This window comes from Oculina patagonica, chromosome 3 (genome assembly GCF_052425735.1).
Source record: "Oculina patagonica isolate OP01 chromosome 3, crgOcupat, whole genome shotgun sequence".
Lineage (NCBI taxonomy): Eukaryota > Metazoa > Cnidaria > Anthozoa > Scleractinia > Oculinidae > Oculina > Oculina patagonica.
In genome coordinates this window covers 29436466-29450255 of record NC_135760.1, presented here as the reverse complement: position 1 = coordinate 29450255, position 13790 = coordinate 29436466, and the positions used below count along the sequence as shown (strand labels likewise).

Here is a 13790-nt window from a genome sequence, read left to right as displayed (position 1 = left end):
CCAAACGGTTGGGGACTGGAGCGGGTATGGAAAAGGTATATACTTCATGTATATACCATGGAAAACGACACTTGGCGGGAAGTTTGTTGTAATCAACATGGCGGCATTCTCACAGAAGAGAGTTGTAAAGAAACGATTTCACTTTTTGCTATCTTCATTTACCACAGAGGAGAAAACCAAGTTGTCTCAGTGGATTCAAGAGCTTGGAGGAACATACTACGAGACACCTGTAAGCTTTGCAAGTTCTAAACATTAATTTAAGTAGTCTAAATGCTGCGAACGAAGCGCGCACGCTAGTAAGCTAGCGTTCGCGCTTCGCACCTTCCAACGATTATCGCACCAAACGACGAAAGTTTTCTCCTACTTCCGTCGACATTCTAACGTGCGGCGATCAAAGGCACTTAATGCTAGATTTAAAATCATCTTTCCATCTTCCCTTGCAAACGAGCAAAATCGCTCGTCGACTCATGAAGATGAGAAGGACTGATCGAATTTCGAATTGCGCACATTTGACCACTGATTTGAAAAGAGAGCGTGCGTGAGAGCTCTTCGCCTCTCGTTGCAGTTTGATCCGAATTTTGTATCCTTCCATCCGATTACCCTACTAGATTATCATTTTAAAGGGATTCCGGCAACTAAGAAATTTTAATTTAAAGGCATACAATTTGATTGCACCAAACTCGAAATGGATTATTTAAGCTTATTAACCTGAAATCAAAATGTGCTTCGTGTCGATTTCCATTGATTGTTTTTCTCTTTTATGATTACGTTTAAACACATAAAAAACAATGACTGAACTAGACCTGCAGGCCGTACTTTATACTCACCCTAGAAGTGAGAAGGAGAGACAGCAGCTAGAAAATAGGAAACAAGATAGGAAAAAGGGACTTTATAATCACAGGCTCGTGCAACATAATTCCTTTTTGCTGATTAGTCAGCATGTCACATATTTAGTGTTTTTTTTTAATAAAATAGATTTAATAAAAAAAGGTTCATGGCAGTTCATAAAATTAACATAATTTTTAATTTTAATTAGCACTTTGTAAGGAGCTGCACACATGTTGTCTGTGGAAAACCAAGTCGAGGTGAAAAGTTTCTTTGTGGCTGTGCATCAGGTAAATACTTTATAGAATAGCTTTACATTTGCCGGTACCAGGAATAGCTGTAAAAGGGGGAGGGGGTGGGGAGACCGAAGACTGAAAGTTCAAGTACAGGTATGTTCAGAAAAGCCTTGTAGCCTAAATATTTGTTACATGTAGTGTACATGCTTTGCAGCCTTATGCTCCACTAACAGGAGCGAAGAGGATGAGTGTGATGGTCCAAGGGCATCCACTCCTGACCATCCACTCCCTAGCGACCCAACAGAGAAGGCTGGTCAGGAGCAGGTGACTTGGACCATTTACTCCCAGCGGTTCAGGGAAAGAGGCTGGTTAGAAGCGGATGTCCTTGGACCATCCACTCCCCAGCAGTCCAGGGGTCTGCAGGAGGCTCAGGAGTAGATGGACTTGACCATCCACACCCCAGCAGCTCAGGCCAGGGGAGGAGATGGTCAGGAGTGGATGGACTTGTACCATACAAAACTCTAAAAAATATGTCAAAAAGCTGTAGAAGATATAAAAAGTGAGACCCATTTGGTCTATGAAAACAGATCAAGTTAAAGTGTGTAGTATTCCTGTATAATTTTTGTGATTTTGAAAAGTTCACAGCTTGAGTCAAAATGTGAAGTGTCAACCTGCATTTATTTGTAGGCAAGTGGATTTTAAGGAGAGAGTTCATAGAGGACAGCCTCAAAGCTGGAAAATGGTTAGATGAAGAGTTATATGAGTGGAATGAGCAGTGCTCAGCTGAAGGAATTTCTGCTGCTCATCTGTCTTCGCCTTCTCGCTGGAGGAGAATTCTGCAACAAAACAGGGGACCATTTGATGGCTGGAAAGCGTTGGTGGCTGTTGCAGATTCCAAGAAAAGAGCAGCATACAGGACGTATGTCTACTACATGTAAACTGCTTTAAAGCATAATGCCAGTTGGATGTCGTGTCAGTGTTTTCCAAACCATTTACCGTATTTATTCGATTAAGCGCCTAACCTTGAATAAGCACCCACCTCGAATAAGCGCCCACCCTGAGGGTAGGAAAAGCTAATAAGCGCCCAGCCTTGAATAAGCATCCAACCCCCACCCTACAAAAAAACTAAAGTGCGCAAGAGGAGTATTGATTATTGAAATTGACTTAGAACTTTTAAGAAGACTTCCCCCATGACCGATGTTTTTTAGTATTTTACAGAAACTTTCAATGAACAGTTAAAAATTCTGCTTTGGTACGCCTTAACGTTGTCTTACTTTTTATTTTTTTGTTACAAAAATAAACTTACTATTTGCTGAATATCGTGAAAATTTAATAAGCTTCCAGCCTCGAATAAATGCCTACCTCGAATAAGCACCCATTCTCAAGGTCAAAAAATTTAATAAGCGCCCAGGGCGCTTAATCAAATGAATACGGTATACAGTTGGTCTGCATACATGTAGTTAAGAGACTCTTTTCTTTTTTATATGGAAGGCATGGTGGCCAGATGGTTAGTGTGCTGGACTCTGGATCGAGCGGTCCGTGTTCAAGGCCTGGCCGGGGCATTGCTTGGTTTTCTTGGGCAAGACACTTTTAATACTCTCATTGTGCCTCTCTCCACCCAGGTGTAAAAATGGGTACTGTCGAATTTACTGCTTGGGAGGTTACCCTGCGATGGACTAGCATCCCATCCAGGGGGGGGGGGGAGTGTAAATACTCCTAGCGGCTTAATGCTACTTAAACCGGGATAAGCTCCGGCCTGATGAGATACATGTACTTGGCTCGACAGCAGACTTTACCTTAAGAAGGCTTTTATACAGTTTTAACACTGACCCAATTTGCCCAACCCCATACAGGAGCAAAGTGGATTGCAAAAAACTCTAATAATTTGTGTCCAGTTCTAAAAAAAAGACATTTATTTGTGTCTTTAGGAGATTAAGTACCAAGTGAACAGATAGGTTTCTATAACTTCCTCCACCTGTACTGCACTGGTGACAGAAAAAAACAAGAACAGCCATGTCATTGGCATACATACATAATGTAGAAATGTTTGAAATATGATAATGTATAGTACTGGTTCATAGGTGTGATTTCCCTTGTTGTCATTGTTAGGTTGTTAGAGGTAGGTTGTGCAGTCCTTGTAAGTGGAAAGCCGCCATACTCTGCCTGCCTTGCTTCCAAGCTCACACATGTATTTGTGGAGAAAGCACTTGAAAAGGATGTGCAAGCTCTTCAGAGTGCAGGAGTCAAATGTCTGTCAACTGATTACATTCCAGAATTCATACTTCAGGTGGGATAAAAATATTTCTATATAAAATATACATGTAGGTAAAGACCAGTGCAAGGTTTAGTTATTATGTGTACCTTGAAAATCTTTAAACGTTGATCAGAAGACATTTATTTTCTTAAATTTAATTGGCCCTAAAAATAGTAAAGTGTGGGTAGGCACATACATGTATATTAAACATGTACATTTCTTGTATGTTTATTCAATGTTCTTTTGTTTGTCCACTAGGATCCTCCTCCTGCCGTTGAGGCATTTCTTATTTCAGCCTACAGCTCACCAGTCAATAACCCGACAACTGAGAAACTTCGAAGGACTGTTGGTAGGTCCAAGAACACTCCTGTTCTAGGCAGTTCTACCACAGAGGTCACTGGTCGCATTCAGTGTAGAGTTGGAAAGGCAAATGACAGCAGTATATCAACTTTCAAAAATAAGGCAAATGACAGTGGCATATCAACTTCCAAAAAGGCAAAGGAAAATGACAGTGGCATATCAACTTCCAAAAGATCAAATACTTTCTCCTGTATTGGAAGGGAGAATGGCACTGTGTCAACTTCTCCTGGTGTTGGAAAGGAGAATGACCCTTTGCTAACTTCCAAGAAAGCAAAACCATCATTTTCTACTGGAAAAGAAAATGGTACTATGGTAACTTCCAAAAGGTCAAAGGCATCCTCGGAACTCTTGTGTACTTCAGAATCTCCAAACAAGAAACGGAAACTGGTATTAAAATAATTAATTGATATCCATGTACAAATTCACATACAAATTCAATCAATAAATCAATCAATCAGACACTTGGAAATTTATTCCTTTACCTGAGGAAAAGTGGGAAGGTTACTCCTCAGATCTAATTTACCTAGTGCTGCAAAAATTTGTTAAGTTTAATATTTTACTTACAGACAACATAACCTGTTAAAAGTCAACACTGTCAGCAACATGCTTCTTAATAAGTTGTTTAAGGTTTTCCAGAATAATTTATAAAACATTGTTAAACTAACCAAAACCAAAGTTATTAGTAAGGACACAAAGAATCCAGTGAACCAATCAAAGCTCAATGCAAATACATATAAAAAGTGTGTTGGGAAGTCGCGATTTGTTTTTGTTTTAACTTCTGATTAGTCGAGAAAGTGGCTCGGGTTTTTTTTTTTAACCATGTCACTTAAAGCAGAACCAGAGCAAATGTGAATTACTTTCAACACTCAAATGAAACTCGCTCTAATCCTATTTTAGGATGACAAGTTGGTGGGACTTAGTAGCTGTGTGGACAGGTGGAGAGCAGTATCCAGCTTGTGTGGCTCAAATACAAACAAGGTAAAGTTTGTCCCAGCTAGTTTGCCACCTGTACATGCTCACATCTGTTGTATCATTTTGATGACTGTTTTGATGCATGTTTCCTTGCACTGCTTAACCTGAGTAACCTTGAACTGCTCAATATATTGTCCTCCTACACTGTAAACTGTACCTTTAAAAAATGCCATCCTAATAATGTAGATGTGGCTCTGAAAAAAAATCATTCTAGTGTCTCTGATTGTTTGCTCATAGGTTCCTATACATCACCAGTATGAATTGGGCTGAGATTTAATGTTATGTAATTTGTTTTCAAATTGGAATAATTTGACACAACTCCACAAACTTGAAGCTTTAAACCTATCCTGATTACATAAAGGTTATCATCATCATCAGCAGCAGCAGCAGCAGCATTTGAAGCGAGATTTCTGCCGACTCAAAGAACCATTCCTGTTACTTACAGTGCTGGTTTGCTGTAAACAGGGCATTTACAGCAAATCAGCAGAAGAAGCCTTCCCGCGTCCTGGCTGTAAATCATGCACTCACTCATACGTTTAAATTTTCCATAATATTACATTGCCTGTAAATCCTTGTCAAAGGCAGTGAAAAAAATTACAGATTTTTTTAGTGTTTGGAGAAATCAAACTTAAATTGCTGAAAAACTGTAATTTGCACCAAGCCAATTTCAAATCAGATTACATGGTATGTAAGTATGTTATATTACACTGCACATTTTTCTGTAGGTGTGTGATCGTGGTGAGTTTCCTGGGTACATTGGTGATTCAATAGAAGGCTATCTGGAAGAATCCCACAAGTTCACAGTACTGGGTGTTATTGGCTCTTTTCTGACATCACAGAGGTACCCTCCGTCAGCTCTACTGAACACCATCACACACAATCTGCTGTTGGTAAGTTGAACAAAATTTATCGCGGCTTAAGTCCACTGTTTTTAGCTGAGAAACTCCGTGCTTTCATTTTTCTTGCCACAAAAGAGGCTACAGAAGTTGTTACATACCGAGTCGCCATAGCGTTACGTCTTTAATATGGAATGTTGAACGTCTCTCGCGCTGGCAAACTACAACAGTTTTTCGCACTTTAGAATTCGGATCACTACAAATGTAAACGTATTCACTATTGACAAAAACAAAAGCAAAGAAATAATTACCAAACGTATTTGTAGTTGCTACATCAAGTGTCACTGAAATCCAAAAAGAGCCTGAGGGGGTTTTGTTAGCTTGTTTTTTTTTATCTGTGCATGGGCGACATCACTCTTTGTATATAAAATCGGATAAGTTGAGTTGAAGAAAAAAAAAACAGCAACAACGAACAGATTGAATATGACAAGGAAGTTGTGACAGCCTCGTAACGGTAAAACTTTTGGAATAATACAGACAATTTCACATTAAGTTTTCATTTTCTGTCACTTGCATACGAGGTTCCCATTGCTTTAGGACGTTTAGGTGAAAACAGCGCTTTGGCAAAGTAAAGAGCGAGACAAACGAAGCGGGGGTTTTTTAACCGGGCGGAGACTGGGCCGGCCCGGTTCATAAATCGCCCGGAATTTTGTCGTTGTCGTGTCGGTAAATCGTTCCAGACCCGCTCGGCCGCTTCCTTGGCCAGGATTCAAATCACGCAACTTTTGATTCGGCAGGAGCTATTAAACCCGGCTATTAAATCACTCTTCTATTTTAAATTTTATCTAAAACCCTGATTTCTGTTAAGCGTGAAATATATATTTTTGTGTTATTCAAGCGTTTGGATTGCGAAACCGGTGATTGTTTTGACAGCTCTAAACCGCTACGCCAGTCACGCAATGTTTTTGCAGCAAGCTTTACGCATAACTGCTTAAAAAAAAACGGCTGGTAGCCAGAGCATTTTTGAGCCGGAATACTTTGAAGATGTTTCCATTAAATAGGAAGAATTATGTCCATTTTCATCCGTGCACAGTTGAACTGGCAAAGTCGCGTATCAGAGAGGATTGAATGTTTGCACAGCAAAATAATCTTATTTTGTTTCTTGATGTAAAAGCTTTACTTGCACACTTCCCAAGACTTCAGTAAACGAAATGGTAATGTATAGTATTTCTACGAACTATGATGGTATTTGTGAAAGGATCCGTAAAGCCAGCAAGTAAAACAAATGGTCTGCAAAATGAAAATGAAATCTTTGCGCGGGTAATTTAATACATGTAATTAAATTCTACCACGGCATGCAAAATTTCACGGTTTTCAAATTTTCTATTAAATCTTTTTGCCTTTTAAAATGTTTCCTGACCCCATCTTGAATAAAGATTCATCTAAAACTTTTTTCATGTTTCTTTCATTTTTTCACGTTGATATTAGTTGCCTTTTTAGGCTTTTGAAACGAACACGCCATCTATTTATAGATCGAGGCACCGTGTGATGTTTTTAATACACATAGATATTTGCGTTATTTGTCGTAGTAGTTCACTCGGCCACTTTCTTGGCCAGGATTCAAATCCCGCACTTTTGATATTTATTCAGCAGGAGAAATTAAAATTTTATCTAATAACCCGATTTCTGTTCAACGTGAAAAATACATTTTTGTGTTTTTATTCAAGCGTTCGACTCAAGCGAGTACTGGAGATTGTTTCGACAGGTCGAAGCTTTTTTACATCAGTCACGCAATGTTTTTGCAGCAAGCTCCTGCATTTAAAAACGGCTGGTAGCCAAAGCATTTTTGGGCCAGACTCTACTTTTAAAATGTTTTTCATTTAGCAAGAATTGTGTCCATTTTGTCCACTTCCATCCGTGTACAGTTGGGCCGACAAAGCCGTGTGTCACAGACGAATTGAATGTTTACACAACAAAAGAACCTTATTATGTTCTTGATGTAAAAACTTTACTTGCACACTTTTCAAGAACTCAGAAAACAAAATGAAAATGCAAAGTAATAATAAAATAATTTCTTCAAACTAGAATGGAATTTAAATCGGTAAAGTCATCATGTGAAATAATAGACGGCAAAAATGAAAACTTGCCCTTTGGCGCGTATAATTAATTAAATTTTACACGGCATGCTATTTTCACAGCTTTTAATGATTCAAAATTTTTTAATGCAATTCAAATGTTTCTTTGCCTCATCTTGAATCTTTTTTTCACATTTAGTTGGGATTTTTAACAGCATCTGTTATCTAATACGTGTGATCTTTTTTAGTCTTTTTATTTTCTTTTGTAATTTTGTTTAGAAGTTTTTCTGTTATTCTTGATATTTGACTCGTTTTATTCGTTTTTTTTATTATTTATGTGACTTGTTTTATTCGAGCAGGAGCCAATACTGTAATTTTCTGGTTACTCCGCTCTTTTAAGCGAGAGATATGAAATATATATTTTTTTGTTTTTCATTCAAGGTTTTTGAGTTTCAGTCGGAACCGAACGGCGATGGAGAAATGACCTGCAATGAACCACGCAATCAAGAACTCGCGTTTGCGTGACTGCTTCCCAAAATTGACGTGAAGAGCTTGCATGTTTGAAAGCTAAAAAGCTTTCTTATCTTGTTCTTATTCCCATTTTTTTGGTGTGATGCATTTTTAAAAATGTTTAAAAACGCTTCTTAGTTTTTATCGAAATCTTTCTAATTGTTTGTTTGTTTTGTTCGGAGATCATTTGTACTGCCATTTAACTGGTTCGAGTTCATTTATTCAAGATTGCACACAAAACGTTTTCAATACCTAGGTTATTCAGTATTCAGAAAAAAATAAATATTTGAAAGCCTAAGCAGGAATTTGTCCAAGCATGGACAAACAATCCACAGACTTGCGTGTTACTCGATATAAATTAAATGGTATTTTAAAAGTTTTTGCTGTACTTGCCTAATGAGGTAGTTAAACATTAACCGCTCGGTTTTAAGCATTAAGCTTTAAGCGTCTTGTTTCAACATTTTCAGGCCGCAGTGATCCCTCGGACAGCATTCTAGTCCAGGGCTTGAAATAACAGCTGGTCAACGGACAATGTCTTTACCCTTTCATTCTTTGTGTTTCAGAAATCTCCGTCTCGTGCCCAGGCCATCAAAGCTTTCGTGTTACTTCAGCGTCTTCTTGTCCTACACAAACCATCTGAGAACCCTTCTCTGTACCAGGCCGCGCTCGGATTGTATACGGGGGACGGTGGTTTGTCAGAAGAGGGAGACAGTTGGGACTTTATGAAAACAATCTGCAGGTAAAAGTCCCCAATTAGCAAGTACAACTGGAAGTTTCCTTTTGCAACAATAGCTTGTGTTTTCCTAGGATCTTTTAGTGGCAATACATTACTATGATCATGTTAAAACACTCTCCTAGGACTGTCTTCCAAACATCATTTTCCAGTTTCAAATTATAAACTCCCTTTTGGACTGGAAATTCGTCAACTTCCGATATACAGTACTCTAACCAGTGTTACACAGAACGGCTAAAACACTTGTGGTTATCTCAGTATAAGAATAATTTTTGCTTGTGTGCGGCAATTCTACATGGACCCCTGATGATGTCTATAATTTTATGATGTCTAAAACATTTCTCGTTTATTTTCAGTAACAAAGATGAGAACAGCCTGCTTGTACTTCGGTTTGTAACCACCTTACTGGAGCAGGATTTCTACGAATGTACAAGTAGTTGGTATGCCACTTAGTAGCTTAATTTCTTTACAGTAGCCAAAGCTTCGTGAAAATAATAAAGACTAGTTTTTTTTTAAATAAATTGATAAATATATTGCTTTTTAAAGATCGCGAGATGTTGTAAAGCAACTAGAGTAGAGTGGGAGGTAAAAGTGTCGTAATCCCGCAAAGCGGGCTAATTCCTTTGCGCAATCTTGTACTACCGGTTTATGCAATCTTGAATTACCGGTTTATATGTCTAGAGTTAGGTATTGGAGCTGTAACAAAATCAAACAGAAAGAGAAAACTACAGTAGAACCCCGGTAACTCGAACTCGGATAACTCGAACAACCCCGCTAACTCGAACGGTTTTTCGTTTCGCTTCAGAGTTCGAGTTACCGGGGTTCTACTGTATACAAATATTAAAAAAAACTAAAGGAAACACAGAATGAAACGAAATAAAAGAAACGATTGCGGCAAGTAGATTATGGCGAATGTTTCACCACAAATGTTTCCTAGTGGATTCCTTTTTTGCTCGCAAACTCGGAAAAACATTTCATTTCATTTTGCGAGTTTGCGAGCATAAATTGCGAACCCTGGATCATCCTAACTGTGAACTACCTTAAGGTTACTAATTTTAGCGATTTTTTTAGAGCAAGATTTAGCGACTATTTAATTTAGCGATTTTCCGAAAAAATTAAAAAGTTAGTGATATCGTGTAAACCAGTTTTTAATGAACATATAGCTAAGATGGAAATAAATGTTCAGAAACGAACAAACTCACTTGAAATTGAGCGAACATTTGCATTTACAGAAAGAACAAAGTTACCGGCGTCTATTTTTAAAAGAATTTTTTAAGTCGACTATGCTTAATTTTGTTTCCCTTTGGGGTGGGAGGGGTGTATTTAAATTGAGCAAGTATTAAAGTTGACCGAAACAAATTTTAGCGAGCACTAAATTTGGCGATTTTTGCCCAACTCGCTAAAATCGCTAAAATTAGTAGCCGCTAACAATAGTAACCTTAAGGTAATAAGAACTAGAAGGCAAAAGCTGTTTTAAAATCGGTGCCAAGCTTAGAAATACGCGCGCAACAATATTAATAGTTTTATGAACCTCTTACATGAAATAATGCCGAAATCGTTGCATGCCAACCGTTGTTAGCCTTTTATAATTTTTCACTATTTTTACAGCGTTTCAACCACTCCTAGAGAAAAATTAAATTGCCTGAAAAATTCACTGCTGTGGCGAATGTTTTGGCCGGGACCTTCATCAATCTCCTTTAACACTCGACTGCGTGAGCTGTTCAGGGTCACTTGGAGCGCGGCTTGTTCATCACGCGACGATCCATCTCAGGTGAGTAACAAGCAGGGGCGGATCCAGGGGGGTGGATTGGGTGGCTAGCCACCCCCCTTGATCCACCAGAAAAATGAAAATAAACACATTAAAATAGAAAATAAGGACAATGACACTGGGTAAGGTGAAAAAAGTGTTACTGGGTAATATTTTTAGCTAAAGTAAATTTGACATATTTGTTAACATCCACCTTCCTTAGCCAGGCGGCTGTTCAAAGTTAAGGACGGCCACTTTTCCAACATAGGAGATTTTCGACAGCCTGTTTTACGAACTTCTGTGTTTAATGTAACAAAACATTTGTGTATAATTTTAAAACATTTTACCTTTCAAGAGTTGTTTTAGCCTTGCTGGCATGATTTTCTTCTTCATATTAATCTTTTACGCGGTTTTCTTACCGTTTTCTTCGCAAGCAAAACCGCTGTTCTAAAAACTCACTTACCAAAATTCCCTTGGCCACTTTGCCAAGAGCTTAAAATTTCCACGCACGTGGGGGAGCAAAACAACGCATATCTGTTCTTTCGTGTAAGTTCGTGGCTTGTCAACTTCAAATTTCAATCACTTTCATAAGAACTAGAGTTTCTGTCCCAAATTATAATTCAAGGTAAGTTGAGGAAAGAATAATTTTGCCAAATAACGGTTTAATAACTTAATTGAAAGTTGTTTAAAGCTGCTCAGATGGGAAATACGTCTTACAGGCTTCAATTTTTCAAGATTTTCTGAGGGGGCATGCCCCCATACCCCACTAGGGAAAGGAGCCTACGGCCCCATGAAACATGGGTCTCAGGCCCGAAATAATTTCGATTTCCCACTTTCAAAAACCTGTCTAAAAGCCTGATACCCCATCCCCCACCCCCATAAAAAACCTGGAGCTTAAAAAGATAGTAAAAAAAATCTTGGTAAACAGCCACCCCCCTTTGAAAAATCCTGGATCCGCCCCTGACAAGTGCTCATTAATCGGAAAGAAAGCAAAGCCGTGAGAGCTTGTCGTTAAGATGGATTGCTTATCTGTGTGTAGATGGTCTGAATACGGTATAGTATGTAATGTTAAGTTAAAAAATTCTTAAATTATAGTTTGAACATATGTATGCAACCAAACTTTATCTAGATTTAGTTTTATTTACAAAAGATCTGACGAGATTTTCCTCTTCACGCCCCATCTTTTGATCTCCGACCTATCAGCAAAATCATTCCATTTTCAATCACGGCTAGGGTTCCTCAAGCCGTAATTTGGGTCTTCACTGAACGCTTCTCCCCGACCCAACCCAACTGTCCTCCCCGACCCTAATAACAGCTGCATAGGGGACTGTACAATGCGTGGAAGTCTGACAAATAATGGCAATCTTCTTACTTTTTCCCAAAATGTTTGCAATTGTGAATAAAATCCGTGTCAGCTTGCCAAACTTCCTGCTCTAGGTGTGGATATCAGTGATTTCTTTGTAAAAATTTTGTATAAAAAAAAACGATCCCGATGGCGTCGAGCTTCACAAGTAAATTGGCCGAAGCTCGCAGTTGGCGTAAACATTTTATCGCGAATATAATATGTCGGTGTGTACGTTCCTAAACCATAACAAGGCAAGAAGGTTGACCCAGGTTTCACCCGGGAAAATGCATCTAAAGTTGATACTTTTGTTTCTTCAGATTACCGCCTTGCAAACTCTTCAAAGTGTTGTTGCTATGGCAGCTAAATGCTTCATTCTTTGTGACCTCGTTTCCATGAAGTGTACCGAAGAAGATCTGGCCACCAGGTTGAGTGAACGCTCGCGAACCTTTGTGACCGAACTGTATCTGGCCTGTGGCCGGCTCCATGAAAGCGAGGTTACACTAAAGCGGTTTTTGGAGACGTGTAGTCCCACGTGGCTTCGAATGCATGTTACTGACATGCTCCTGGCTAACTACGTTGATCGATTGGTGCCTCTGGAGAGACGTCATGTAAACTCTAAGGCTTTATCACTTGAGAAAATAGTAAGATTTAGTAAAATCTTTATTATCTACTTGAAGTGTTACCTCTTAAGTCACAATTAATGAGGAATATTGAAACAAATTGCGAACGGCTAACTTGAAAAATGTTGGCAAAAAATTAAATATGGGCGTCATCCATAAACAATTTGAATATAGATTACATGTAGAAGTGCGTACAGATAAAGAAGCACAGATTTTTCAATCAGTCAGTCAGTTATTCAACAGTAGCTTCTGTTACACTTTCCATCAACGTACAAGGGGAGGTCAAGGGGAGCAGTTGCAGTGTAGATACTGTAGTACCTTTATCCTTTTTCACTCATAAGACTGAATTCGTGTATCGGGAGGCCACATTGATCCTGTGCGAGAGGAAGGAACCAGAATCTTACTTTGCAACAGTAATGATAAAAACATAGTTTTGCTGTTTGTGTGTGTATTGTGTATGGTGTTGTTTCTTTGCCATTTGTTTGTCGTTGTGTTTGTTTTTTACGCCCAAACATTGAAGCATGTTCTGCAGCAAAACCTTAATCAATGAACGCGCTTTACCCGTATAAAAGGTTACACATTGTTTTTATTTCTAAGGTTTCCAGCTATTTCTTTTTGTTGCCTGCGGCCACCACAACAAGTATCACTGAAGACACTGTTGTTAAAGCGGCTGCTGTAAAAAACACGCGGCGTAAAGGGACACCACTGCAGATCATTGGGTAGTACACAGTGATGGACTGATCCTCTGATGACTACTGACTGGCTAGCTCCATCGACGAACGCAAAAAAGAACGAACCAACCAACGAAGCAAGAACGACGACCGACCGAACCAACCAACCAACCGACCGACCGACCGACGAAGCAAAGAACAAAGACCGACCGACCGAACGTACGAACGAACGAACGAGGACATACGAACATCCAAACCATCCAATCAACGAAAGGTCGACGGACGGGCGGGTGGGTGGTTGGATGGATCAGTGAGTGAATAAATAAAAAGACGACCGTTTATTAATAACCAGATCGAGCGAACAATTAAAGGATTGATCAGTTACCTGGTGACGGTAAATGTTTTTTCTTTTTATGAAATTAAATAGTTGGTTTCCAGGGGTTTAAGCAAAAGGCGAAGCCAAAGTAACGAGAAGTTACTGACGTCAATAACAAAACATAACTGACGTTTTGATTGATTGTTAGTAACGGTAAATATTTTTCGTATATTTTCTTGCGTAAGTTATTAAATATTTGGTTGCTATGTGGTAAAAGTAAAAGGCGCCGC

The 13790-nt window shown here is 38.9% G+C and overlaps 1 protein-coding gene across 1 annotated transcript; it reads left to right on the top strand.

Annotated features, from left to right (window-relative positions):
- Positions 1–63: 63 nt before the first annotated feature.
- LOC144647610 (SMC5-SMC6 complex localization factor protein 1-like) lies at positions 64–13236 on the top strand. The gene is made up of 12 exons (XM_078507392.1): positions 64–229; positions 1037–1115; positions 1749–1980; positions 3171–3348; positions 3574–4062; positions 4573–4653; positions 5373–5537; positions 8632–8807; positions 9158–9241; positions 10410–10572; positions 12211–12534; positions 13111–13236. Exons 1-12 carry the CDS (start codon positions 98–100, stop codon positions 13234–13236), a joined length of 2229 nt encoding a protein of 742 aa, XP_078363518.1. The 5' UTR covers positions 64–97.
- Positions 13237–13790: the final 554 nt, after the last annotated feature.